The 27,363-nt window shown below is 44.7% G+C and overlaps 2 protein-coding genes across 7 annotated transcripts in view; both read right to left on the reverse strand.

The window, feature by feature from the left end:
- Positions 1-40: 40 nt before the first annotated feature.
- Positions 41-18,217, reverse strand: Rabepk (Rab9 effector protein with kelch motifs). Of its 3 annotated transcripts, none has more exons than XM_031369951.1 (8): positions 17,851-18,217; positions 14,930-14,988; positions 12,294-12,451; positions 10,167-10,319; positions 6,951-7,109; positions 5,935-6,084; positions 1,913-2,062; positions 41-358 (listed from the first exon to the last, which is right to left on the reverse strand). In XM_031369951.1, the coding sequence occupies exons 1-8, from the start codon at positions 18,025-18,027 to the stop codon at positions 66-68; spliced, it is 1,299 nt and encodes a 432-aa protein (XP_031225811.1). In that variant the 5' UTR covers positions 18,028-18,217; the 3' UTR covers positions 41-65. The 3 variants fall into 3 exon arrangements, with proteins under 3 accessions (XP_031225811.1, XP_031225810.1, XP_031225812.1); XM_031369950.1 differs by having other exon boundaries at positions 6,951-7,112; positions 17,851-18,209; XM_031369952.1 differs by lacking the exon at positions 17,851-18,217 and adding an exon at positions 17,491-17,771 and having other exon boundaries at positions 6,951-7,112.
- Positions 18,218-24,577: 6,360 nt separating this feature from the next.
- The window catches only part of Fbxw2 (F-box and WD repeat domain containing 2), a 23,435-nt gene continuing 20,649 nt past the window's right edge, over positions 24,578-27,363 (reverse strand). For 3 of the 4 annotated variants that reach the window (XM_031369955.1, XM_031369953.1, XM_031369957.1), the window contains 3 exons: positions 26,995-27,081; positions 26,139-26,308; positions 24,578-25,247 (listed from right to left, as the gene is read on the reverse strand). In XM_031369955.1, coding sequence (XP_031225815.1) covers positions 24,959-25,247; positions 26,139-26,308; positions 26,995-27,081 — 546 coding nt within the window. In that variant the 3' untranslated portion in view covers positions 24,578-24,958. The remainder of the gene's footprint in view (positions 25,248-26,138; positions 26,309-26,994; positions 27,082-27,363) is intronic. The other variant, XM_031369954.1, reaches the window with a different exon arrangement.

The following is a 27,363-nucleotide window of genomic DNA, read 5'->3' on the forward strand; positions in this document are numbered from 1 at the left end:
CTTGTCTCAAAAAAACCAAAAAAAAAAAAAAAAAAAAGTAGCAAGTAATAAAAGTGTAGGTTTTATTAGTCCACTACAGTTACGAGACAGTCGTCATAGATCTCCCCTTCTGTATTCATCCCACCGAACACAAAACAGAGCAACATGGTAGTCGGACTCTCTTCATGTGGCCCCCCACTCTGGGTCCCTGCTTTCTCAGCAGCATCGCCCTTCTCAGCTTGGAGGGTTAGAATGACAGAATCTGAGTCTTCATTCTCAGAGGTAGGCGTCACTTGCCATGGGATGACACACATGGAGTGGTCCAGTCGTCCAGGGGGTAGGGAAGTGTCAAACTGAAGTATGGTCCAGTGCTGCTTTTCTGAGAAGGGGAAAAACAAAGCCTCCTGTTAAGACATAGTTCCACAGGTACTCAGTGATGTTCTGCATCAGTTAAGCCACAAAGAGGAAATAAAGGGAAAAACAAGTTGGATCTGACAGTGTACACCTGTAACCCCAGCACTCAGAACACACAGGCAGGAGGATGCCTGCCTTTGTTAGACCAGCTGGGCTATACAGAGACCCTGTTTTTCTGTGGGGTTTTGTTTTGTGTTTGTTTGTTTGTTTTTTTTAAATTATGTATGTACATGTATTATATATACACACACAGTTTTAAAAATTATTTATTTATTTAGTGTACACAGGAGTTGGCCTGCATGTCTGTGTACCACTTGCATGCCTGTTGCCCAAGAGGCCAGAAGTCTTTGGACCCCCAAGAACTGGAGTTTCAGGCAGTTGTTAGCTGCTATGTGGGTGCTGGCAACTGGACTCCAATCCTCCACAAGAGCAGCAAGCAACTATTCCTCAGCCACCTCTCCAGTTCTAAGATAGAAGGAGCTGATTCTGTAGCTCAAGCTGTCCTGAAACTTAATATATAGACCATGCTGGCCACTAACTCTCAGAAATCAAAGATGAACCACCACAACTTGCTTCTTGTGAATTCTTTTGGATTTAATTAGCACATACTCGTATGTGTGTGCAAGTGTATGAGTACATATGTGTGTATGGTGTGTGTGTGTGTGTGTGTGTGTGTGTGTTTTGGGAGAGTAGAGTGAGTAGGACCACAGATGTCTTCCTCTGTCGATACCTGTCCTATTTTCCTTTGAGACAGGGTCTCTCACTGAACCAGAAGCTGCAGTTTCAGGCTGGCTAGCCAATGAACCCGGCAATCTACCTGCCTGTGCTCCACAGTGCACACATGGCCATGTCTAGCTTTTATACAGATGCTGGGGACTCAAACTCAGGTCCTCATGTTTGCACACCATGTACTGTTACCAGCTGAGCCACATTCCCAGCCCCTTCCTTTGGATTTAGACATGAAGGCACCAAACTAGAAAATGCCTTTATCACTTATCAAAGGATGTTTGTTTTAAAGACCAGGAGTTGGGGCTGGAGAAATGACTCAGTGGTTAAGAGGACTAACAGCGCCGGGCAGTGGTGGTGCATGCCTTTAATCCCAGCACTTGGGAGGCAGAGGCAGGCGGATTTCTGAGTTTGAGGCCAGCCTGGTCTATAGAGTGAGTTCGAGGACAGCCAGAGCTATACAGAGAAACCCTGTCTCGAAAAAAAAAAAAAAAAACCCAAAAAAAAATTTTTTTAAAAAACAAGGAAAGGAGGGCTGGTGAGATGGCTCAGCGGGTAAGAAAACTGACTACTCTTCTGAATGTCTTGAGTTCAAATCCCAGCAACCACATGGTGACTCACAACCACCTGAAATGAGATCTGACACCTTTTTCTGGTGTATCTGAATACAGCTACAGTGTACTTATTTATAATAATAAATAAATCTTAAAAAAAAAAAAAACAAAAGAAGGAAAGGAAAGGGCACAATGTTTTTTAAAAGAAAGAAAAATGACCAGGAGTGACTCTCACTCACCTGTGTGATACTTGTACATTGTGTTCAGTGCTCCAGTGGCTGTCATTCCTCCAAACATATACACATGGTGTCCCACAGCAACGGCAGCATGGGCAGCACAGCCGACTGGAGCAGCCCCGGTAGGACCAAGCTTCTGCCAGCTCATATCACCTGTCATAAGAGAGACTTGTACATGAGCTAAAATAGGAGTTCAAATTATCTGCTGCAGTTTTCAAAGTGATTGCTGAGGGTCATCTACAGGGAGTGTGTATGTATGTGTGTGTGTGTGTGTGTGAGTGAGTGTGTGTGTGTGTGTGTGTGTGTGTGTGTGTGTGTGTGTGTGTGTTAAGACAAGGTGATGTAGCTCTGGTCTGGAATATCCTATGTAAAGCAGGCTGGTCTTAAGCTGAACTCTGGGATTAAAGATGCTCAACACCATGCCTGGGTCACAGGATCTCTGAAGAGGTAATGGGGAAAGGTTCAATATGCAGAACTGTTTTTAAGGGAGGGTGGCTTGAATTATTGTCTAATCTGCAGCAAGGGACCTATAGTTTTAAAAAGCATCTTGTGGGATTCTGATGCTCTTTTGAGCATGCCAAGAAATGTGAAAACTTTAATAGTGACTGTAATCTTTAATTGTTCACTGTTAACTGCCCAGATAGGTAAGGTAAGGGTATGGTATATGTGTGCATGCACACACGTGTGTACACGCATACACAAATATGCAGGCACACATGTTCATATGCCTATAGGTTATAAATACATTTTTTAAAAGATTTAATTTTTTTAGCCAGACAGTAGCCAGACATACATCTTTAATCCCAGCACTCTAAAGGCAGAAGCAGGCAGATCTCTGTGAGTTCAAGACCAGCCTGGTCTACAGAGTGAGTTCAGGACAGCCAGGGCTACACAGAGAAACCCTGTCTTGAAAAAACAAAAAAACAACAACAAAACAAAAGAAAGAAAAGAAAGATTCACTCTTATTTTATGCATATGTGTTTAGCTTACATGTTTGTCTGTGTACCACATTCGTGCATGGTGCCTATGGAGGCCAAGAAAGTACTTTATTCCACTGGACTAAAATTACAATGGCTGTGAGCTGCCATGTGGATGCTAGGAATCAAACCCAGGTCCTTGGGAAGATGCTAACCCACCTCTTCAGTTTCTCCAACAGCAACTATGTGAGTGCAAACTAGACACTTGCAAAGTCTTGCTCAGCTCTCTGAATTGTTATCATGTGTGTCTACAGCCTTTCTTCTTATGGATGAGCACACAGGATGATTGAAGGATGGGGCCTTGCTGGTATGGCTGGTAAGGGGCTGAGCTGGGCATACTAAGGCTGCCAAACCTGTGTCTTCTACAATGTGACTTGTTGATTCAGTGCTCATTCCCAACACTGTCTTAATTTTAGTTTTTTGGTTTTTCAAGACATAGTTTTCTGTGTAGCCCTGGCTGTCCTAGAACTTGTTCTGTAGACCAGGCTGGCCTTGAACTTACAGAGATCTGCCTGATGCTCCCAACACTATTTTTGCATTTTTTCAAAGGAGCACTTAAATGAGGTAATACATACCACTGGACTTTAGATTATTGTTTGAGAAGGAATAAGGAAATAGCTAGGAAGTATTCTTCAGCAAAGAAAAATGGAGTCTTAAGCAATTATCAGCCAAGAGTGACGGTGTACACTTTTAATCGCAGCACTCAGCTACAGAGGCAGGTGGATCTCTGTGAGTTCCAGGCCTGTTTGGTTTACACAGTGAATTCCAGGACAGCCAGGGCTACATAGAGAGACCTTGTCTCAAGACACCATGAACAAATCCTATACTATTTGAAATTGTACGGGTGCACACGTCTCTAGTCCCTGAACTCGGCAGTCTAAAAAAGGGCTGATCGTGAGGCTGGGCTACACAGCTAGACACTGTCTTTTTTTTTTTTTTTTTGGCTTTTGGAGATAGGGTTTCTCTGTGTAGCCCTGGCTGTCCTGGAACTCATTCTGTGGACCAGGCTGGCCTTGAACTCAGAAATCCACCTGCCTCTGCCTCCCAAGTGCTGGGATTAAAGGCATGTACCACCACTGCCTGGCTAGACACTGTCTTAAAGGCAAACCAAAATAAAAAGCTGGGCAACTTTAATCCCAGCACTCAGGAGGCAGAGACAGGTGGATCACTATGAGTGCAAAGCCAATTTGGTCTACAAAGCAAGTTCTGGGACAGCCAAGGTACAAAGAGATACATTGTCTTGGAAATAAATGAATGAACAAATGAGTAAAGGAAGGAAGAAAGAAAAAACCTAGCAGCCAATAAAGAAAGTCTAGCTAGCGAGCCTGCTTCTGAGGACCCGGTGCTTTGAGAGGACTAGAATACTCTGCATAGGCGTCCCTGTGCCTTTGGCCTCTCATCCCTTTGCTCTGTAGTCTGGAGCAAGGCAGGCTTTGCTCATGCATTCATCCATCCGCTCTTGAGCAGATAAAGCACTTACCCACTATCTGGCTCACCATACTTGAGCTGGCAATATACAGACAAAGGAAAGACACGGCCCCGCCCTCAATGGAGGTAACAGCCAGAAAGGCTCAGAAGAGAGCTCAGCCCTTCTGAGGTGGAGATAATCTTCAGGTTTTCTCTGACTTTCTTTTTCCTGGGCTTTTGACCATGACGCCCTGCAAACATGCAGTTCTGGTCATCCACCCCTGTTATCTAGACCAGACATGCGGCAAGAGCCAAGGCCTGACAGGGTTCTAGCTGGGAACACAGTGTAGGAACTTGTGATGGAAACAGTGCCTGAACACACACTGAGTCTTGGGGAATGACTGCATTTAAAAATAGATATTGTCAGGTATGGTGGCACACACCTTTAGTCCCAGCACTCAGGAGGCCGAGGCATTGATGATCTCTGTGAGTTCAAGAACAGCTTGGTCTACATAGCAAGATCTAGGCCAGCCAGAGCTACACATAATATGATTCTATCTCAGAAAAACAAACAATTTTAAAAAGATGTGTTAGGGCCTACAGAGATGTCTCTGCTCTTCTTGAAGTTCTAGGTTCAATTACCAGCACCCATATGGCAGCTCACAACCTCCTGTAACTCTGGTTCCAGAGAATCCAGTGCCCTCTTCTGGCCTCTTCTGGTTCACTGTGTTCCCAGCTAGAACCCTGTCAGGTACTACATACTTGTGGTACACATAGATGCAGGAAAACCATCCACATCATAGATTTTAAATCTTTAGAAATTTATTATTTTTAACTATGTGCATATATGTGTGTTTATATGTGTGTTTATATTCAGGTGTCAGTTGAGATCAGAGGCTTTGCATTCCCTGGAGCTGCTCTGAGCTTACTGTGGGTGCTGGGAACTGAACTTGGGTACTCTGTAGGAGCCGTAAGTGCTTTTAAGTGCTGAGCCATCTTGAACTTTTTTTTTTTTCTTTCTTTCTTCTTTTTTTTTTTTTCCGAGACAGGGTTTCTCTGTGTAGCCCTGGCTGTCCTGAACTCACTCTGTAGACCAGGCTGGTCTTGAACTCAGAGATCCACCTGCCTCTGCCTCCCAAGTGCTGGGATTAAAGGCGTGGGCCACCATTGCCCGGCTCTGAGCCAACTCTTTAGCTCCAATTGTTATGATATTTTTCTTCTCTTCTTCTTCAAGTCAGTTGTCTGTCTGCCTGCCTGCCTATCTGTCTGTCTACTCACCTACCTACACATCTGCTGTATTTACTTAGTGTGTGCAGTATTTTGCCTGCCCAGAGTCTGTGCACCACCGCATGCTGCCTATAGAGGGCAGAAAAGGGCAACAGACTCTGGAAGTGCAGTTGCTGTCATGTGGGTGTTGGGAATCCAACCTAGGCCCCCTAGAAAGTACAGCCAATGAGCTTCATGGCTGAGCTGCCTCTCCATCCTTTTATTCCTCATTCTTCAGGCCACACTTCATGAAATCTGGGAAAGATTCTAACAGCCAGTCAAGTTAACCAACAATAAGAGGAAGTTAGAATTCTTTCAAAGTACATCTTAAAGAATTCTGAATTTATAAGGCCCCTGGCCCTCTAACAGACTTACCTATATCAATACAATGGAGATCATCAAAGAACTTGTCCCCTGCCAATCCTCCATGGATGAAGAGTTTTGTACCCGCCGCCACCATCACATGGCCATGCCGGGGAGATGGAGGACTTCCATGTGTCTCTGGCTGAGACCACTTCAGAGTGTCTACAAAGGTAAATGCATCAACACTAGGTGGCCCGCCTCTTCAGCACCTCCCAGGGCATGGCGCTCCCAGAAGGAAGCGACCTCGGTGTCCTTCTCCCCAGTTTACCAGCAGTAGACCTCAATCCCACTATTAACCTCTACTTGTATACTTCCAGGGCTGCAGACTGCAAAGCCAATAATCCAGCATGCTGGCTTACAGTCTGGCTATTAGGAAGCCATTTCTTGCTTTGGATTGAGAATCATATTCCCTTAAGCTTCAAACAAGAACTGCCTCAAAGTTAAAATAAATGTGTGTGCTTCGTCTGTAAAAAGCCTTCAGAGTTGTTTTTTCTTTTTCTTTCTTTTGTTGTTGCTTGCTTTTGAGAGGTACAGGAAGTCAAACCCAGGGCATTGTACATACTGACAACATGCTTTACCTCTGTGCCACGTCCTACTCAGAGGCAACACCTTTTTGTCATTGTTTTTGGAGACAGGGTCTCATTATATAGCCGTGGCTACCCTAGCACTATGAAGACCAGGTTAATCTCATTCAAAGAGATCTGCCTGCTTCTGACTGGGATTAAAGATACATACCAATACACCCAGCTTGACTTTTTTTTTTTTTTTTTTTTTGAGACAGGTTTCATGTATTCTAGGCTAGGCCTGATCTCTCGACTGCTGGGATTACAGACACACATCTCCCATTGTGCTTGGTTTGTGTGATGCTAGGAACAAAATGTGCACAGGGTCTGATGCATGCTAGGCAAGTACTCTATTTAGTGCAAAATCTTTTCTCAAGACCCTGTTTCCTGTTTGAGAGATAAGTGAAGCTGAGGTGGCCCTGGCCAGGTAAACAGCCCCAAGATCCCTATGTCCCCAGCCCATACTTGCGTCAAATACATGCAACTTCACATCCTGCACAGGCTGAGCACCTCTCTCTCCTCCCCCAAAGACATATAGTTGGTTTCCAATAGCTGCCGACGATGTGTGGAATGTTCTTGGGGATGGCGGGGAGCCAGTCACTTCTGGTGTGCTCCATGTCCTGGCTTCTAGTCCAGAGAGAAAATAAGCACTTAAAAGACCTAGGCTGAAGACTCTGCTCTTAGCCTTTGTTTTCTGAGGTGCTGGGGATCTGTACCCAGGGCCTGCCAGGCTTGCAGCCTCCTACTGGTCCACTTTGCAGACCTGGCAGGTACTCTTGACTCTTGGTAGGGCTTGACAGGGTCTCCTTGGTACCCTAGTCTCTGAGGAGCACAACACCGTATAGGACAGCACAGCACAGCGCACTGCAGCGCATCACACACAGCACAGCACAGCACAGCAGGGTACAGCTTTAGGCAGGGATCTCATACTCTCCAATGCCAAGCAAGAACAGGATGATATTAGAGGTTGTTCAGATGGATCAAATTCCCCAAAGCTAAGAAGCCACAGGCTGAATTAGGAGTGGTCAGGAGCATGTCTGAGTGCTTATCCACTGTGCCGACAACTCTGTGCATTCAGGAGTCCAAAGTCTGCTAAAATCTATTCCTACTGGATGCCAAATGTGCCAAACTTCCTAGAAAATGTGGCCACTGAAAGAAAGTAGATGGGGCTGGAGACATGGCTCAGTGGTTCAGAACACTGGCTCCTCTTCCAGAGGTTCTGGGTTCAATTTCCACCAACCACATGGTAGCTCACAACCATCTGTAATGGGATTTGATGTCCTCTTCTGGTGTGTCTGAAGATAGTGACAGTATAGTCACATACATTAAATAGATTAAATATATATATATATTTGTGTGTGTGTGTATACACACACACACACACACACACACACATTTCTTTATATATAAAGAAATCCTTAACAAGGCCACAAGGGAGGGACTAATATCCCAATGTGGCAGGAAAAAAAACCAAGGCATTGCGAGGCTTGGCTTAAGCTCTTGGACAGTGAACAGCAAAGTATAGACTCGTGAACTATTTCTCCCCCAAGTTCTGGGAATCAAACTAAGAGATTCCTACCCACCAGGCAAGCATTCTACTTGCCTGATTCGAACTGTCAATCATTACGTGCTAGCCCAGAATGGGCTTGAACTTGTGGTCCATCCCCCTCAGCCTCCCAAGTAACAGGGATATCAGGCTTGTACTACCAGACCCAGCGTAAGGATCATACTCTATGATGGTTCCAGATAAAATGGCTTCATACTAGGCCAGGAGGTCAGGGCAGTGTCTCTTCAGATGATTGTGCTCTGGACTCTATGAACAATGAACAAAGCCTTATTCTCAAAGTATTTACACCCCAGCTGTGGTGGTGGCGCACACCTTTGATTCTAGCACTCCGGAGCAGAGGCAGGTGGATCTCATCCCAGCCATGGTGGTGGCGCACACCTTTGACTCTAGTACTTAGGAGAAGAGGCAGGTGGATCTCTGAGAGTTTGAGGCCTGATCTACATAAAGAGTTCTAGACCAGCCAGCCAGGGATACATAGTGAGACTCAGACTCAAAACCGAACAGACAGACAAACAGACAACAACAGCAAACAAAAGAAAAGAGAGCAGTGGTAGTGTATGCTTTTAATCCCAGCACAGAGGGAGGCAGAGGCAGGTGAATTTCTGTGAGTTCAAGGCCAGCCTAGTCTACAGAGTGAGCTCCAGGACAGCTAGGGCTAGAGAGAAAGAGAGAGAGCGAGGGAGGGAGGGAGGGAGAGAGAGAGAGTGGGAGAGTGAGGGAGGGAGGGAGTGAAAGAGAGGGAGAGAGAGAGGGAGGGAGGCAGAGAGAGAGTACTGCTCTTCCACAGGATTTGGTTCCCAGCACCTACATGGTGGCTCACAATTATGTGTAACTCCAGTTCTGGGGGGATCACAGATTCCCTCTTCTGGCATCCTTGGGCACTGCATGCACAGAGATACATGCAGGCAAAACATTCATATACATAAAATAAAAAAATAAAGGAGGTGGTTTTTTGTTTGTTTGTTTGTTTGTTTGAGACAGGGTTTCTCTGTGTAGCCCTGGCTGTCCTGGAACTCACTGTGTAGACCAGTCTGGCCTCGAACTCAGAAATCCGCTTGCCTCTGCCTCTCAAGTGCTGGGATTAAAGGCGTGCGCCACCACCACCCAGCTAAAGTATGTGTTTTTAAAAAAGCATTTACATTCCAGAGAGGGAAGGCACGGTGGATTACAAACACTCAAACTAATCAAATAACTGTCTAATAAGAGACTTTTCAAACACTACAAAGAAACTTAATATTGGACACAAAAGACAATTCACTTCTGTCAGACATGAAACACTCCTGTAGTCCACCACTGACAGCAGGTCATGAACCTGGAGCTTCTCAGGTGAGTGTGATCCCTGGGCCTCACTCGTGAAAAGAACTGATTTCCACAAGTTGTTCTCTGGCGTCCATGGAACAACACAGAATGTACATGATCTCTCTCTCTCTCTCATGCACACACAGCCACACAAATAAAAAAATCCATAAGCCGGGCAGTGGTGGTGCATGCCTTTAATCCCAGCACTTGGGAGGCAGAGGCAGGCAGATCTCTGAGTTCGAGGCTAGCCTGGTCTACAGAGTGAGTTCCAGGACAGCCAGGTCTATACAGAGAAACCCTGTCTCGAAAAACAAAAACAAAACAAAACAAAAAATCCATAAATTCCTATTTCTATAAGGTCAGCAAAGTAAAATAGATTAATTAGGGCAATGGCAATTCAATGTACCATACAATAACTGCATTCATAGTGTATGATTGTCTTAGTTAGGGTTTTACTGCTATGAACAGAAACTATGGCCAAGGCAACTCTTAGAAGGACAATATTTAATTGGGACTGGCTTACAGGGTCAGAGGTTCAGGCCATTATATTCAAAGAAAGAGTATGGCAGCATCCAGGCAGGCATGGTGCAGGCAGAGCTGGGAGTTCTACATCTTCACCCAAAGGCCACTAGGAGAAGACTGGCTTCCAGGCAGCTAGGATGAGGGTCTTAAAGCCCACACTCACACTGACACACTTCCTCCAGCAAGGCCCTACCTACTCCAACAAGGCTACACCTCCAAATACTGCCACTCCCTAGGCCAAGCATATTCAAACCATCACAATGATAAAAAGAAAGTAATCTGTGTCTACTCACCAGGACTCATGACTTGTAGACAATTTCTATTTCCTGACTGGTCTGCACCACCAAACACCCAGATGCTGTGAGGTGAGCAGGTGGGAAGGAAGCTGGCGTGCTCATACCGAGGCAAGAGGCCCTCCTTGGTGGCCGTGTCCCACTGCTGTGTTCCTAGAAAACATTTACCAGATCCTTAAATTAGGGCTATCAGCTGGCAATTCTGGTTGGATTATCAAGGTAGTGGAAACGGGCAAAATCCCAAGGGGCCAACCATAAAGGGAACAGGATCAAACTCTGATGTCGTCTCTAGTGCACAGTTGCAGGATGTCTACCTGGTCCATGAACCTCTTTCATGGAAACTGTCTCTCTTCTTCCCCATACAGAGTCCAGTGACATATGTCTGACGCTAACTTTCTACTTTTAACTAATGGGGCTTGGCTGACATGGGCTACTTGGATCCAGTTTCCACTCGCATCAGCCTGGGCTATTACTTTTTGTCTTTAGATTCTGCAGAACACTCCTGGACTCTATAAGATCTATCTCCCTCTCTTCCTCCCTCTACCCCCCTTAACTAATCTTTGGGCAAATAGAGTAACAATGCCAAAGCCAACTAATTCTTTCAGTTAGCAAGTCACAAATGTACAACCTTACAGGCATCACGCTGTTAGCTAATCACAACTGTAAATGAAGCCGGTTAGTACCTCTATTAAATAGAACACTGGAGTCCAGATGGCCTTGCTAAGGTCACTGTGGCACTGATAACTGCAATAATGATGTGATTGAAGCTGGCGTGGTGGCACAAGTCCAGGATCCCAGGATGTGGAAAGTGGAAGCAGGACTGTGGGTGTGAAACCAGTCTGGGCTATACAGAGAACTCTAGATTAAAATGAACTGCATAGGAAGATGCTGTCACAGACAGATGGACTGGTAGACAGGCAGACATGAGGTAACTGAGCTAGAAGGTAAGCTCCTTGACGTCTGAAACAGTCAAGGTATCTGAATCAGGGACCACAGAGAGATGACAAGGAAGGCGAGGAGCTTCTCATGCAGAGGGAACAGCATGAGCAACAGCTTGGAGGGAATGAGAGGTATGGATGGAGCACTGGTGGAGCACTGGCCTCACATCCATGAAGGCCAGGGTTTGGTCAGGAGCATTGTATAGACCAGGTGAAGGGGCTCAGATACACACTTGGAAGGTAAAGGCAAGAGAATCAGAAGTTTAAGGTCATGCTGTCAGCCCCACAGTGAGCTCAAGTCCAGCCTGAGCCACATGAGACTGCTTCATAACAAAAAAACACCCCTGTCCAAACCAAAGAGCAACACTTTCTGTGTAGGTATGGAGCATGCACTGTGCAGTGAGCTGACATGGAGGCAAGGAGACCAGAGTGAGAATGATTCCCGGGCTAGCAAAAAGACAATAGTGGTGGGAAACTGTGGTAGGAAGGGAAAGGGACAAACACAGTGGAAGACAGATAAGGCCAGGATTTGATTCACTAGAATGTGGACAGGAGAAATGACGCCTCCTAACTGTTAATACATAACCAATTTTGGGATTGCCAGGGCTCAATACAGACTGTGGTGGTTTGAATATGCTTGGCCCATGGGAAGGGGTACTGCTAGGAAGTGTGGACTTGTTGGAGGAAGTGTGTCACTGTGTAGGTGGGCTTTGAGGGTGCCTAGTGCTCAAGCTCCACTCAATGTGGAAGGGAGTCCCTTCCTGGCTGCCTTTGGATCAAGATGTGGAATTCTTAGCTTCTCCAGCATCATGTCTACTTGGATACTGCCATGCTTCCTGTCATGATGACAATAGACTAAACCTCTGAAACTGTAAGCCAGCCCCAATTAAATGTTGTCCTTTCTAAGAGTTGCCTTGGTCACAGCTATTAAAAGCCAAACTAAGACATTATTTTATTGTTGTTGTTCTTTTTCTTCTTATTATTATTGTGGTTCAGAGTCATTATTATTGTTGTTGTTGTTCAGGATCTACGTTTTCCTGGCCTGGAACTTGTTATATAGACCAGGCTAGCTTCAAACTCCCAGAGGCTGTCATGCCTCTGCCTCCCCAGTGCTAGAATTCACAAGTTGTGTCCCACTCTACCCAGCAGAGCTGGTGTTTTTAGGGATGCTCTGCAGCATTGATCTTACCCAGATCCATGGTGTGCACATCTGAGAAGCTTTGGTTTGGATTTGCTCCCCCGACAATGAAGACCTTCCCACTCTCGGCCTCACCAAGTGGGGGAAAATATGAGCAGCTGTGGCCAACTCGAGGGCAGGGCCTGTCCCCAGGGCAAGTCAAAGTGTACCTGCCAAAGGGAAGACATGTTCAGGAGGCCTGTGTGGGAATATTCTTCCATTCCTCACAAAGCAGTCTCCAGGATGAAAGGTCTGGTACACACACCCATGCTTTAAGATTTAATTACTATTATATATGAGCATGTGCCTGTGTTCAATACGCACGCCATGGAGCATATGTGGATCTCAGAGAAAAACCTCTAGAATTGGTTCTCTCCTTCCACCTTTCTCTGGGTTCCAGAGATTGAAGCTGCACCACCAGGCTTGCTGGGTAAGTGCCTGCACCTGCTGCTCTGTCTCGCTGTCTCTGGCCTGCTCTCTGAGTTGTATGCAGCAAAGCGCCATATGCAGTACCTTCCCTTTGCTCAGTCTCTGGCTTTTCAGTTTTGTCTGGACTTTTAACTCACATGGGTCTCTGCAGTAGACAGGGGAACGACACGCAGAGATGTCCACTGGTATGCTTCGGTACTATCAGGGTGTTATTATCATGGTCTTTGGATTCAGACAGACCTGGTTCAAGTGTGAGCTTCAGTGCTTTCTAGATGGAAAGCATTTGGGGAGTCACCTCACCTTTCCGAACCTCAGTTTTCTCTACTATAAAGCGAGGGTTACCATAGTTCTCACCTTTACAGGGTGGAGTGGTGACTCACACAGAGCCTAGGAGGGTGCAGGGAGTGGCTTAGTAAACCATAGCTAGGGCATTATCGAATTCACAAGGCCCTGGCCAACAGCCAATGATGTCCCCCTCTAGAATACATGGATTAAGCCTCATGTAAAAAATCCACTAGAAGACTTTCCAGGCTTGAACCTCAAACAAATCTAGGAACCTACATCTAGTATTCACAGACTACAATACAGGATCAGGACATTCAAGACTACATTTATTTTGATGGTTAATGGGGGTGTGGGGGGAATGTATTTTAAACTTTCTGGTTGGAAACAAACAAAAAATTTAGTTTCTGACAGGGTCTCATACAGTCTAGGCTGGTCTTAGATTTCCAGGTAGCCCAGGATAACCTTAAATCCCTGATATTCCTGCCCCTACCTCCCAAGTGTGGGATTACAGGTGTGTGCTGGGGTACACAGTAAATATGAACATTTCCTGACTCCAGGTCCTGTCTTACTTGACCTCTCTGATGTTGGCACTCCTGACCCCTCCCACTTTCTTCACCTTTTCCAGAACCTGGATTCTCTTCGTCCGGGTGTGTACTTAACTCTGCTAGCTGTTTCTTTTCCCCTCTGATCTGTCACCCACCCGCTCCCTCGGAACTGTCAGTATCCTAGGAATCCCTTTCCCTGAGCCTGTTTGCTTTTCTGATTCATCTGTCCAGGTGGTTTCTATGGATACCCATCTCCATCATTATTAGTGATTCCAGGATCTCTTGTTCTTGTCTGGATCTGTTCTGCATGTGGATTTGTGTACTGTTTAAAGGGCTCATGGATAGGTCTTCTTTGTTCTCACAGTCAAAGAAAAGTTTTAACATAAAAGTTCTTTTGGTCTTTATTTTTTTCTAGAGAGCATCTTACTCCATAGTCCAGGCTAGCCTTGGATTCTAAGCAATCCTACTACCTGAATACTAGATAGTCTGTCTGAAAACAAAACAAAGCTAAGTTTTGTAACTTAGCTTGGTTAAGTGCCTGTAATCCCAGCACTTGGGAGGCTAGGAAACGAGGATTGCTCAAAATTAGGAGCCAACATGGGCTACATGAGAGTCTGTCTCAGCAACAAAACAAACAGCAAAATAAATAAATAAAGACATCTGAGGTCGGATGGACAGGAACACACAGATTATGCAGGACCTCATTTAAGGTGCCTGCTTTATCATGCTTGGGGAGAGGGACAGAACTAGGGATATTATACATGCTAAGCAGAGCTCTATAACCAAGCTGCATTGCCAGTTCTCGAGTGGGCTTTACCCTAGAGTACATCTCCAGAGCATGTGTGATGGCTCTGGAGCAAGGTAATTGTGGGAAGTGGGCAAGGAGGTTCAGCTGGAGTCCTGTGGGACCTCGTCCACCCTTCTGGGAACCCCTCAGTGCAGGCCACACTCTATCACTTGCTCTGCCTCTAGCTTTATTACATAGGGACCATTTGCCTTAGGGCTTCGGAGCTTTCAGCATCATCACTGTTAGCCGCTGCGAGTTGCTGAATGAAGGGTTTAACAAACAGCCCAAAACCACTGGAACCAGTATAATCCAAATTCTCTAAAGTCTCCACTCAGGGGAGCACCTAAGGGTTGGAGCTGAGGATGCCAGATGGCCAGTACTTTATTCTTCCTGGTAAACAGATTTTAATAAACTTAACAGCTGCTCTTTGGTAATTATTGTCCCCCTATCTTTCCTCTGAAGATCTTTCCAGACAGTTTCAGTCTAATTACCACAGCTTCATTACTACCTCTTTGCAGTAATGATCAGATGTGTTAGTAAACTATCTATACATGAAACAAAAACTCAAGTTCTTATATGTGTCCGAATCCTTCCTTACAGACCATGTAGCTTTCCTGGGCTTGTCTCCAGGCTCCAAGGTGGGCAGCTGCTTCATGATGCCCTATGCAGAAGAGAGGAAGGTAGTGTTCAGGCATCTTCCCACAATACAACAGATCCACCTACGCCCCTCTCAAACCTTTCTTATTGGATTGTGGAGGAGCTCAGTAGGAGAGCATTGCCCAGGATGAGAAAGGGCCCCAGGAAGAAAAACAAACAAGCAAGCAAGCAAGCAAACAAACAAACAAACAAATCTCTGAGGTTGAATGTACGAAAGGCCTGACAAATCCAAATCAACATTACCAGACTTCTGACACAATCCTTTCTTGTTCAGAAACAAGATCTCTTGCAGCCCATGCTAACTTCCAACTCGGGGCAATTCTCCTGCCTAATTCTCCTCAGTACTAGGACTTCAGCCATATCCAGTTGTTTTTTTTCCCCCAGTGATAGGGTAAGTTATAATTCAGGGCTTTATGTATGCTAGGTAAATGTCTATCTTGAGTTACATTCCAGTCATCGACACAACATAAACTATTGAAGTTTCTTAGCTAATGTTTTCCTTCTGCCTGTAAGTCTCATAAGGGATGAACATGTATCAAAATGTCAGAGGCCTTAAGATCTTTACTAAAGATAAAACAGGTTAGCCAGGTGGCAGTGGCACACTCCTTTGGTCCCAGCACCCAAAAGACAGAGGCAGGAGGATCTCTGAGTTTGAGGTCAGCCTGGTCTTACAGAGTGAGTTTCAGGACAGTCAGGGCTATCCAGAAAAACCATGTCTTGAAAAGCAAAAACAGAAGCAAGCAGGGACTGAGTGAGCAGAGTTGACAGGAGTGAGTGGGGCTGACTGAAGCGAGCGGGATTGACCAGAGCAAGCAGAGGTCCTAAAAATTCAATTCCCAACAACCACATGAAGGCTCACAACCATCTATACAGCTACAGTATACTCACATACTTTAAATAAATAAATAAATAAATCTTTTTTTAAAAAAAAGAAAACCAAAACCAAAACAAAACAAACAAACAAAACCCACAAGAATCCCCTCCAAAACAAAAACCTCACAGGGTATCAAGGAAGGCAATCATGTAGAAGGTACAAATCAGATCATATGAAAATGGCATAAAAAAAAAAAAGAAATCAAACCAACAAGTCATGGCACTAAGGTTAAAAAAAAAAAAGAAAAAAATGGCATAATGACACACATTGTTTTACAGGCTCTTAAAAATTGGATTTTGAGCTGGGCGGTGGTGGCGCACGCCTTTAAACCCAGCACTTGGGAGGCAGAGGCAGGCGGATTTCTGAGTTCGAGGCCAGCCTGGTCTACAGAGTGAGTACCAGGACAGCCAGGGCTACACAGAGAAACCCTGTCTCGAAAAAAAAAACAAAAAAACAACAAAAAAAAATTGGATTTTGAGAGCCAGGCAAAGTGGTGCATACCTTTAATCCCAGCACTGGTGAGGCAGAGGCAGGGGCACATGATCTCTGTGATTTCAGTGCCTACCTAGTCTCATAGTGTGTTCTAGGACATCTAGGGCTAACCCTGCCTCATCTTGGTCCTAGCATGCCATAGAAGCAAAGCCTTCTGGTCTATATCTTTTTGTTGTTATTTTCAGACAGGATCTCATTTTGGGTCTTTTTGGGGGCCTTGCATGCAATGCTGGGCTTTCTGTTGCTCCTCTTGACTTTCATAACTTATGCTGACTCACCCAGTGGAAATTTAATAATTTAAATAAATTAATAAATGAATGTTAATTTTTAACAAGCATGCTGTGGTAATTACTGCCTCCCCTATCTTTCCTTCCTGTAAACTTGCACACTGCTAGTGGATATTTAAAGCCAGTTTCAAGGAGTTGGCATGGCTCTGTGGTAGAGCACCTGTCTGGCATGGGCAAAACCCAGAGTTCAATTCCCAGGACGAGAAATAAAAAATAAAGCTGATTTCAAAGATTATTTAAAGAGACTATCCCTTTCCAGTCTCTCAAGTTACTGCTCCTGCCTCGGGGATTTGCAATATATATCACACACACACTTGATAGGAAGGCTTAATCAGTAGAATTTGGGCTTAGACCTCCCTATATGACAGTAAGTATTTAGCCACCATATTACAGGAGTCATTCTAAATGTAATTACCTTAAACTCATTACTTATTTAGAGACAAGGTCTCATGTATCCTAGGCTAGCCTCCACTCATTATGTAGCCAAGGATGACCTTGAACTTCTGCTCCTCATGCCTCCACCTCCCAAAAGCTGGAATTACAAGCAAACATCATCCTATCTTTCTATGCCTTACTGGAGATCAAACCCAGTTCTCGATAGGCCGGCAGTCCACCAATTGAACTACACCCTTAGATCTCTGAATGTAATTATTTAAGTGTCTGTAGTGGGCCAGGCATGGTGGTGCACTACCTGGCACTTGGGAGGCTTGAGGTAGCGGAGGCCAGCTTGAGCTACATAGTGAGACTTGTCTTGAAATAAAAGTAACAGAAAAGTATCTAGACTAGATTTTGGAATTTTGGAATCTAGTCTAGATACTTTTGTCCGGCCTTTTGATTCATTCTGATAACTTACCAATGGACTCGCACAGAGAAGACGTGAAGGACAAACGAATGAAGAAAAGGAATTAAAGGAGAGTTGGGCCGATGAGGCCCACAAGCAGGCTAAGCTAATGACCACAAGGTTAGACAGAGCTCAGAGGGGCCGGCTTGGCGGGGACTGTCAGAACCACCTCCTTTGCGTCCCCTCTGCCAGCCACATCTCCGCGCGAAAGAAGTCAGGGTCAGGGAGAAATGGCTGCCTGCTTTCCCCTAACCAGACCAACCGGAGACCACGGATACTACCCCTCCCACTCAGCTCAAGCCCACGGCCTTAAGGGAATCCGCTCTCCTCCTGATGGAGGGGCCCAGAGACCTCCAGCCCAGCACCAATTACCTGCCGTAGTCCCGGCTCGTCCTGGACGTAGCTCCACCCATGGGCGGAGCTTAGGAGCCCGTCCCCTTCCCCAGGTCCCGGAAGCGCGTCCTGGCCAACCGCTCTGGGCCTCCGGGTCTCCCCGGCTACGCGCCAAACTAGTGTGGGCGGCCTGGAACTCTGCGGACAGGCTGGCATCCGACCGATAACTCCAATTCCTTGTTCAGACAGGGTTTGTTACAAGCAGTCCTTAGTAGTGACTTCTGAAGGGGAAGGATGGGCTGGAACTCATGTGAGCCTTGAATTCTGCTCCAGCCTCCCGAGTGAGATTCCCCGCATGCCTCAGGATGTTAGGCTTTGCCTGAGCAGGTTTGAGGTTGGTTCAAGTTGTGGAGCCTAAAGCGGGTCATTTCCATTACTGCCGTTTGTGGTTACTGCACGTTCCAGGCCCTTGGCCTTCCAGGAGCTCACAGGCTGAGCAGAGAGATTAAACACGAAGAGCAACTAGGAGGTTTTATTGTAAAGGCTGAAGAATAAAAAGTTCATTGACATATGTTCTTGGGGAAAGTTATTAATACTTTGGGTTGTCTTCTCTCAGCAACACAGAAATCTTAAGATTTCCATAGAGGTTGTGGTGGGGAATTTATGGAGGCCCAGAGCTGGTGATTTTTATCTACAAACGAACTACCTCTGTTGGCAACTTCATCTGCATCCCCTCTGATCTAGGTCCTAACTATAGGTGCCCCATGGCTTTCCTAAAACAAAGATGGCTCGCCTGTGTGCTATGTGTGATCAGAGTACCATACTTTGAGCTCACTAACTTCCCTCAAAACTCAAGACAGACTACAAACAGCAGAGGTAGGAGAGGGAAGACAAACTCGGCTTCGAACAAGTTCCAGCACTAAATGAGGAGTGTCTGACAATCCCGTTCCTCTCTGAACCCTAGTTTACTCATGTATAGAATGGGAATAGCAATAGCAGAACACGCTGTCGAGAGAATTTACTAGTGCAAATAAAAGAAAAACTTGGAATTTAATTTTGAAACAAGGTATCATTGTAGTTCAGGCTTGTCTCCAATTCACTGTATAGCTGAAGATGGCCTTGAATTCCTGATTCTGCTGCCTCCACCATACAAGTGCTGTGATTTACAGAAAAGATTTACAATGCCCCCACTTCAATTTATTTATTTAGCTACTTGAAAATTTAACTAAAATTCACGGTCAAAGTGAAATTGGGGGACTGCAGCTCTCTTCAATACTTTGCCATTATATTTCTAACACCTGAGTTTTGTGATTGCCTGTAATGATCAGAAAACTCCCACTGACTGCCAAAGAATTTAGAGGTGTACACTCAATTTGCTTTCCTTCTGGAAAAGCAGGGCAAGGTTGGCTCTGCCATGTGCCCAATATGTATTTGGACAGTGATTACTTCTCTGAAGTAAAGCTCCAGTATGCTTTGATGTGCCCTAGATCTTTTGGTTCGGATTACCTCAAGAAGCCATGCTGGAAGGGTGTATTATCAAGAAAAAAGTGGAGTATCAGATGATTTACATTGTAGAAATCAATCCTTTTAGACTAGAAATCACATTTCTGAGTTCTTGGAGGAATGTTTGAATTCTACTTTTGTTGTTGTTGTTGTTGTTGTTTGTTTTTTTCTTTGTTTTTTTGAGACAGGGTTTCTCTGTGTAGCCCTGGCTGTCCTGGAACTCACTCTGTAGACCAGGCTGGCCTTGAACTCAGAAATTCACCTGCCTCTGCCTCCCAAGTGCTCGGATTAAAGGCATGTGTCACCACTGCCCAGCTTTTTTTTTTTTTAAAGATTTATTTATTATTATACATAAGTACACTGTAGCTGACTTCAGATACACCAGAAGAGGGCATCAGACTTTGTTACGGGTGGTTGTGAGCCACCATGTGGTTGCTGGGATTTAAACTCAGGACCTTTGGAAGAGTAGTCAGTGCTCTTACCCTCTGAGCCATCTCACCAGCCCCCTGAGTTCTACTTTTAAAATAGAAGTTAAGGGGCTAAAAAGACAACTCAAATAAACCAACCAACCAAAACAAAATTTTGGGTTTTTGTTTTCGTTTTTTTTTTGTTTGTTTGTTTGTTTGTTTTTTTGGGTTTTTTTTTTTTTTGAGACAGTATTTCTCTGTACAGCCTTGGCTGTCCTGGAACTCCCTCTGTAGACCAAGCTGGCCTCGAACTCAGAAATCCGCCTGCCTCTGCCTCCCAAGTGCTGGGATTTAAAGGCATGCACCACCACTGCCTGGCTCCAAAACAAAATTTTAAAAAAGGCAAATAAGTTTGATCATTTTGCATCTCTGTTTAAAATCTTAACAATAGTTACTCATTATGTCAAAAGAAAAATAAATTAATTTTTTTTCTGATTTCCAGCCACTTTGGTATGGCTCTTCCTCGAAAGATATAGATACCTCATAAGATATCTTTCTTACAACTTCCCACCTTTCCAACTTTGTTTTAGACCAGGCTATCCTAAAACTCAGTTATCCACCTGCCTGACTAGTGCTGGGGTCGAATATGTGGTCTACTATGGCCAGCTGATTGGTTAGTTCTATTTTTAAAAAATTCTTTTCAGGCCGGGCAGTGGTGGCGCATGCCTTTAATCCCAGCACTTGGGAGGCAGAGGCAGGCGGATTTCTGAGTGAGTTCGAGGCCAGCCTGGTCTACAGAGTGAGTTCCGGGACATCCAGGGCTATACAGAGAAACCCTGTCTCGAAAAACCAAAAAAAAAAAAAAAAAAATCTTCAAAGAGGTTTATTCATTTTTATGTGAGTACACTGTTACTCTTTTCAGATACACTAGAGAGAGCATCAGATCCCCTTAGAGATGGTTGTGAGCCACCATGTGGTTGCTGGGAATTGAACTCAGGACCTCTGGAAGAGCAGTCAGTGTAAGTTTTATATTTCTGTTAGTCTTACGAGAATTGAACAGGAAAAAAAGCTCCAGTATTGTACAGAAATTGGCTATTTGTTCCAAGCCGGAGAATTGGGGGGGGGAGGGTGTTTAATCTGTTTAAACTTTCTACTCCAGGTCTTCACTAGCCCTGGAACGACGGTAACAGCTACTCTAACTTTAACTGAAGACACTGACAGCGCGCTTTGCAGGGTAGGAGTGAGAGAGCTAGGGAATTCTCAGTTACCCACTTCGTGATCTTTCCTAGAAAAAGACTCATCTGGTTTTTCAGAGATGAAGTCTGTTGCAAGGGTAGGGAAAGAAGAGCATTTCACTAAAACTACAAATTCCAGCACTCCCCGCGGCAGAGAACTACGGGTCCTTGTTTTTAATCAGCAGGACGGCCGGGTTCTCGTGGAGACCCGCGGCCCTGGCCTCGGTTCCGCCCGAGAGGACGCGGGGCGTGTCTTGGCTCTGAAGGTCAGGCTTTGATGTTACTGCGCAGACGCCACTCACGGGTCGGACGTGACGTAAGGACGGGTCCGCCTTCGGCTTCCGCCGCTGCTGTTGCCGCGGCTAGTTCTTCCTAAAATGGCGCCGCTGGATCTGGACAAGTATGTGGAGATAGCGCGGCAGTGCAAGTACCTGCCGGAAAACGACCTGAAGGTGAGCCGGGCCGGAGGCCGTCCAGCTTGCGAGGCAACCCCCTTCCTGCTGTGGGGCTCCCGCCGGCCCGCCCTTCTCCCTCGGTGGGATCCCAACCGGGCGCCCGATCCTGCCGCGGCGAAGGGCGCTCCGCTGTGTGAGAGGACCGGGTCCGAGGCGGCGTGACGCGGAGAACCAGGGGAGCCCGAATCCCCCGAATGCTGTCCAGTTCTGTGAGGGGAGATCCCGGGAATGTCACGATCTCCGGGCTCCCACGGGACCCCGAGCTTAAAGACTCTCTAACTCGCTCTGTCTCCCGGAGACGGAGCCCGGCCGAGCGGGTAGTGCTCCCGGGATGGGGTCCTCCCAGCAGAGGTGCCGAGAGCTGCTGTCTGCTCCAGGGACGGGCCCGCTGTGTGTTCAAGTCCGAGAGGTGGGAAGCGGGTGGGCGGGATCGATGCGACCATAATGGGAGAGAATGACAAGTCGCCTTTGCTTCACCACTCCCCTAAATTGCTTCTTAAGAGTGGTAGTTTTCTTCTGATAATTTGGACGTGGATCCCATTTCTTAGCACGTTGTTGAGGTATTTAAGTGAATAAGCAGTTGCTTATCAAGAAGTTCAAGTGCTTTTATGATCTCTGAGCTATTCCCCTATAACTCAAGGTGTCAATTTTCTTGTTTTCCAAAGTAGGTCTCACTCAGTTCAAGATAGGATTGTTAAAGTGGTTTGGCGGTGGTGGCGCATGCCTTTAATTTCAGGACTCGGGTGGCACAGGCAGGTGCATCTTAGTTTGAGGCCAGCCTATACTACGGGGTGAGTTTCAGGACCGCCAAGGTTATACACAGAGAAACCCTGTCTCAAACCGCACCCACCCCCACCCCCCAAAGAAAAAGACAAAATAAAACGAATTGGTAAATGAATGAATGTAAAGGAAGTAAGCTGTTGGTAAAACACTTGTTTCCAAACCTATTTTGCTTCTGCTAAACGTAGTACTTAGGTTAGGTCCCCATTGATGTTTATTCTATTCTATTGATAGTAGTTAGTGACTATTCTGTTAACTTTGATTTATTATGTGTTAAGTGCATAAATACTTGATCATCTGAATTTCTTTCGTGCTGTTTCATACTTTTAAGCTATGAATTTAAGACAATTTTTTTTCTAAGAAAATATTACATTTTTGTGAATTATATTTCTCTTGGGAAGATTTTCCTCTGTGTGTGTTTATTTTTCTCTTTTTTGGTACATGAAATTGATATTTAAATCAATCAACAAGCATGCAGAATGTTTTAAGACTTTGAGTGGTGAGTGAAAGTACCTAACTTGTACTTACTTACTGGTTGTATGTGTTACATAGTTGATATTCTTGTTTAGATATCTGCCTGCCACTGCCTCCAGAGTGCTAGGATTAAACTGAGATAGGATCTTAAGATAATTCTTGCTGGGGCTGGAGAGATGTCTCAGTGGTTAAGGGCACTGACTGCTCTTCCAGAGGACCTCCAAGTTCTATTCCCAGCAAGGACTTGATGGTTTTGTAACATCCTGTAAACTCCAGTTCCAAGGGATCTGATATTCTCTTCTGGCCTTTGTAAGCACCAGGCAAACATGTTTCACAGACATAAGCACAGGCAAAACAAGTCATATACATGAAGTAAAAATAATCCATAATAAAAACAATCCAACCCACTGTGTACCTTATGGACCTGAGGAGACTCCTGATCCTCTAGCTGCTGCTTTCCAAAAGCTTCAACCATTCTTGGCTACACTGTGCTTTTCTTTCCTCTTTAAAACAAATAAGTAACTTTTTTTCTCTTTTCCCCCTTCCCTTCTTCCTCTTGCTCCAGCCCATAGGTTTTTTGTTACTTAGTATGGATGTTTGTGAGCTACTATGTGGTTGCTGGGATTTGAACTCATGACCTCCAGAAGAGCAATCAGTGCTCTTAACTGCTAAGCCATGTCACTAGCCCAATAACATTTATTTTTAATTAGTATTTGTGTATGTATGTCTGTACATACAGTACCCTCAGAGCTCCAGGTGTGGTCCTCCTCTGCACAGGCTTAATTGCTGAGCAAGCTCCAGCCCAACCCCCCTTTTGTGTGTATGGGTACAGAACATCATATAGTCCATGCTGCCCTTGAGCCCCTGATTCTCCTATGGTTTATTTTATTGTTATGAGGGTTGAACTGAATTTTTGATAAAATTGCTATGTATATGGTATGTGTACCTATGTAAACTATGTGCACCATGTGTATGTTGGTGCTGGCAGAGGCAGAGAACATCCTATCCCCTGGAATTGGATTTGTAGGTGGAATGGTTCTTTTAAGTGGAGCCACACTACTTCCTGTTGTGTGCTTTTAAATTTACTTTATTTCTGGTTTCATTGTATAGCCCCAGCTGTCCCAGAATGCACTTTACAAATTAGGCTGGCACTGAACTCGTATCTACTGTTGTCTATGTGATATGTGCACCCCCCCATAGGCAGCGTTAGATCTCTCTGGAGCTGCAGGTATGAGCAGCTGGCATTGTAAACACCTGACATGGGTGCTAGGAATAGAACTCGGGTCCTCTGCAAGAGCAGTATGTACTCTCAATCTTAACCTAGGAGTTAACCTATACCAAAGAGTTTTAATTTTTTCTTAGTAGTTAATCAAAAATTAGGGAAAGAAGAAAAACTAATAAGGATTTTTTTCCCTGTCCTGGAAATAGTTTTATCAGATTAATTTGCTTTATTGTCAGTGTCTAGTATATTTTTTATCTCAAAATAGGTATTTTTGTGTGTACAAGTGTATATTTAGCCTGGAGGAATCTTACCTGATCACACATCTGAGGAAACAGGCCAGAAAAAGCCCATGACTGGCACTAATCTTCCAGCTCGGAGCTCTTTATCATTCCAGGTCACCTGTGCCACCAGTTAGGGACCAGTTTTTCTCATGTAAAGCTTCAGAAAACCTTTATATCTTAACATGGCCAACCCTGCCTCTGCCAAGGTTGCACTATGGTTTATAACCCAGTGCAAGTCAACCAGCAGACTCAGGTCTGAGTTGGAAGACATTTTGTAGAATTAAGGGATCTAGTAGAAAGTTAATGAACGTCACAGAATTTAAAGATGTTTTAACAATTGCTCTTGTAGAATCTAAGCCCCATGTGAAAAAAATTGTTATGACATTATAGTACTTTTGCTTCAATTTCGAACAAAGGCTATTGGTAAAAAGCTTTAATAACAGACTCCATGTGATTTTATGGGCAACCAATTAGCAGATTAGTGAATCATTTAACTTTCTTTACTCAATATTCCACTCAGAAAGATAAATCCAAAAATGCAACCTCTTATACTGACCAACATAACTAAGTACAAATGAAGTCAATGGTGTATCCCATTAGCATGCTGCGGTGTATGTCAGTAAAACAAGCCCTCCCCGCCCCAGCCCTGGCAAACAGATAAATGATTGTGCACTGCGTGATGATACCTTTAGGTGAGAACTTTGGTTCATGCAGTTGGCTGCCATAGACGTTGCACCCAAAACCCGCAGCCCTGGCACCCAAAGTCAGTCAGCGATGGTAGCTCCTGGTGTTAGCCATGCTCCTTCCATAAGACCAGGTGAATACTGTGGTCAGGCATGCTGGTGGCAAAGACTAAGCCTGTGTCATTGTGCCCATCCAATCCATTCAGCCAGGATGCTTCGCCTGCCAGGAAGCTGGAGCCTCTCTTTGATTTCCTGTACTCTGGCAGAGGCCATCGGCTGATTAGGCTCTCTGTCCTCAAGTCCATGATGTATAGGTAGTGGTTGTCAAACAGCAGGGCGAAGACATCTCCAAAGCCAAGCAAGGCCAAGTTTGCTACCTCAGGTGTCTTGATGACCCTACAGGGAAGAGAGTTCAGGGTCATGAGGCAAAGGAAACATTGCTGGAGACACTTAAAACTCCCAAGCATATTTAGAGCTAATAAGAATTTTTGATAAAAAGGAAACTGAGGATTAAAAAAATCAGCCTACTTATAAAAAGCAGGGAAGAAGAAACCTGCCCCCTGACAGACTAGCAGAAGCAAGGTGAAGTTTCATCAGTTTGATAAACACAAAATATCCATACATCCCATGGCAACCTCCTAAGGCTCCTTTGGTTTGGAGGTTAGTTTAGGGGTTAACAAGGACACCAGCAACTGGCTTATGTCCAAGAGGCCAACTAGAACAGGGGCTGGGCTAGAACAAGGTGGGGCTGGTAACCTCAGCAAGTCAGAACAGCTAAGGTTATTATGGCTAGAGCAGCATTTCTCAACCTGCAGGTAGAATCACCCTTTCATGGGGGTCGCCTAAGACCATTGGAGAACACAGATGTTTACATTATGAGTAGCAAAATTATAGTTATGAAGCAGCAATGAAATAATTCTTCAGCTGATATTACCACAGCATGAGGAAGGGTGAGAACCATTGACCAGAAGGAGGCTGGAAGATCTTTCCATCTATGCCCTCATTTTCCAGAAAATAAGTTTTGAATCCTGAAAGGGAGGGGGCTTGAGATTCACTGTAGGAAAGGGATGGGAACCCTGATCATCAGGTTTCAGCTTATAACACTTTCTCAATTGCTTCTAAGACATTTGCCTGAGTGCAGTATTATGTAGACAACACTGTTGTTAACTGGTTAGTACTTTCCAAAAGAAGACACTGAGCTCATACCCAGATACTCAGTTTTCTCTTTACACTACTGAACTGTACAGACTCAAAGGCAGAACACATGCTGGCCCAAAGAAGCATTACCTGAGAATATCATAACTGGCAAAGTCCCACTGGTACAGACCCAGGGCTGAACTACACACAATGTACTTTCCATCAAAATGGAGTCTTGGCTGCAGGCAGATACTTCTATCCTCAGAGACAGACAATGTCTTTAAACACTTACAGTTGATTTCTCTCCCAATTGGCCAAATCTAAAAAAATAGGGATAATGGTTACTAAAGGAAAGCTGTCTTTATACAATGTGGCTTGAAGAAAAAAGAAAATGGCACCTATTAATAGACATAAAGGGAATATGGTGCCAAGACTCCTGCTATAGTCAGAGTCACAGGCTTAAGTCTTCAGTCTATATGGCCTTAGGTAAAATATTTAACCTTTCTAAATAAAGATATATGCCCACTGCAAAGAAAGTTTTAAAATGCAATGAAAACATGATTGCCCTATAAATTATTAGCAAACCATTAAAACAAATCAAAGCTTATATATAAGAACTGAGGAAGGTATGGGGCATAAACCTTAAGAGTCTTAGTGCTTAGGATGTGAGGCAGAAGGATTACAACTTCAGTCTGGGCTACATGGCTGAACCCTCTGAAAATACAAAAAGAAACAAGAACACATGGAAAAGCCGGGTGGTGGCGGCGCACGCCTTTAATCCCAGCACTTGGGAGGCAGAAGCGGGCGGATTTTTGAGTTGGAGGTCAGCCTGGTCTACAGAGTGAGTTCCAGGACAGCCAGGCAGGGATACACAAAGAAACCTAGTTTCAGGAAAGGAAAAAAAAAGACTTCTGCCGCTGGCAGTAGTCTCCCTTTGTTAAACCTTTTTTGTTCTTATATGCTATTTTTTCTTTGATGAGATAAACTGCAGAGGGAGAAGACTTACCTTGATCTCATATTTGTCTGCACTTAAGAGGATGTAGTCTCCAGGGCTGTGCAAAAGAGACTTGACTTTGCACTTCTGCAAAACCACCTACAAGCATAAGCATTTACATTATACAAAGAACATTTCACTCTGTACTAATTTTATATTGTTTTTAAATTAAAATATGAAAATGGGCTTGAATTGTTATGATGTACTAGAATATATAACATGAAATGTAATAGTTAACCTAATAGTAAACTTCTAACATTTTTTACTACACCCAGATTTTTTTTTTTTTTTCCAGACAGGGTTTCTCTGTGTAGTCCAGGCTGTCCTGCCAGATTTTGTTAATAGCTGTGGGAACATGTTTCTTCCTTCCTTCCTTCTCTC

The sequence above is a fragment of the Mastomys coucha genome, unplaced genomic scaffold (assembly GCF_008632895.1).
Source record: "Mastomys coucha isolate ucsf_1 unplaced genomic scaffold, UCSF_Mcou_1 pScaffold15, whole genome shotgun sequence".
Taxonomy (NCBI): Eukaryota; Metazoa; Chordata; class Mammalia; order Rodentia; family Muridae; genus Mastomys; species Mastomys coucha.

Coding starts and splice junctions, on each gene's coding strand:
- Rabepk (XM_031369950.1), bottom strand. CDS start 18,027: ATGCCAGCCTGTCCGCAGAGTTCCAGGCCGCCCACACTAGTTTGGCGC. Junction 7,113..10,166: donor TCTACAAGTCATGAGTCCTG/GTGAGTAGACAC, acceptor TCTCTGGACTAG/AAGCCAGGACATGGAGCACA. Junction 359..1,912: donor AATGTACAAGTATCACACAG/GTGAGTGAGAGT, acceptor TCCCCTTCTCAG/AAAAGCAGCACTGGACCATA.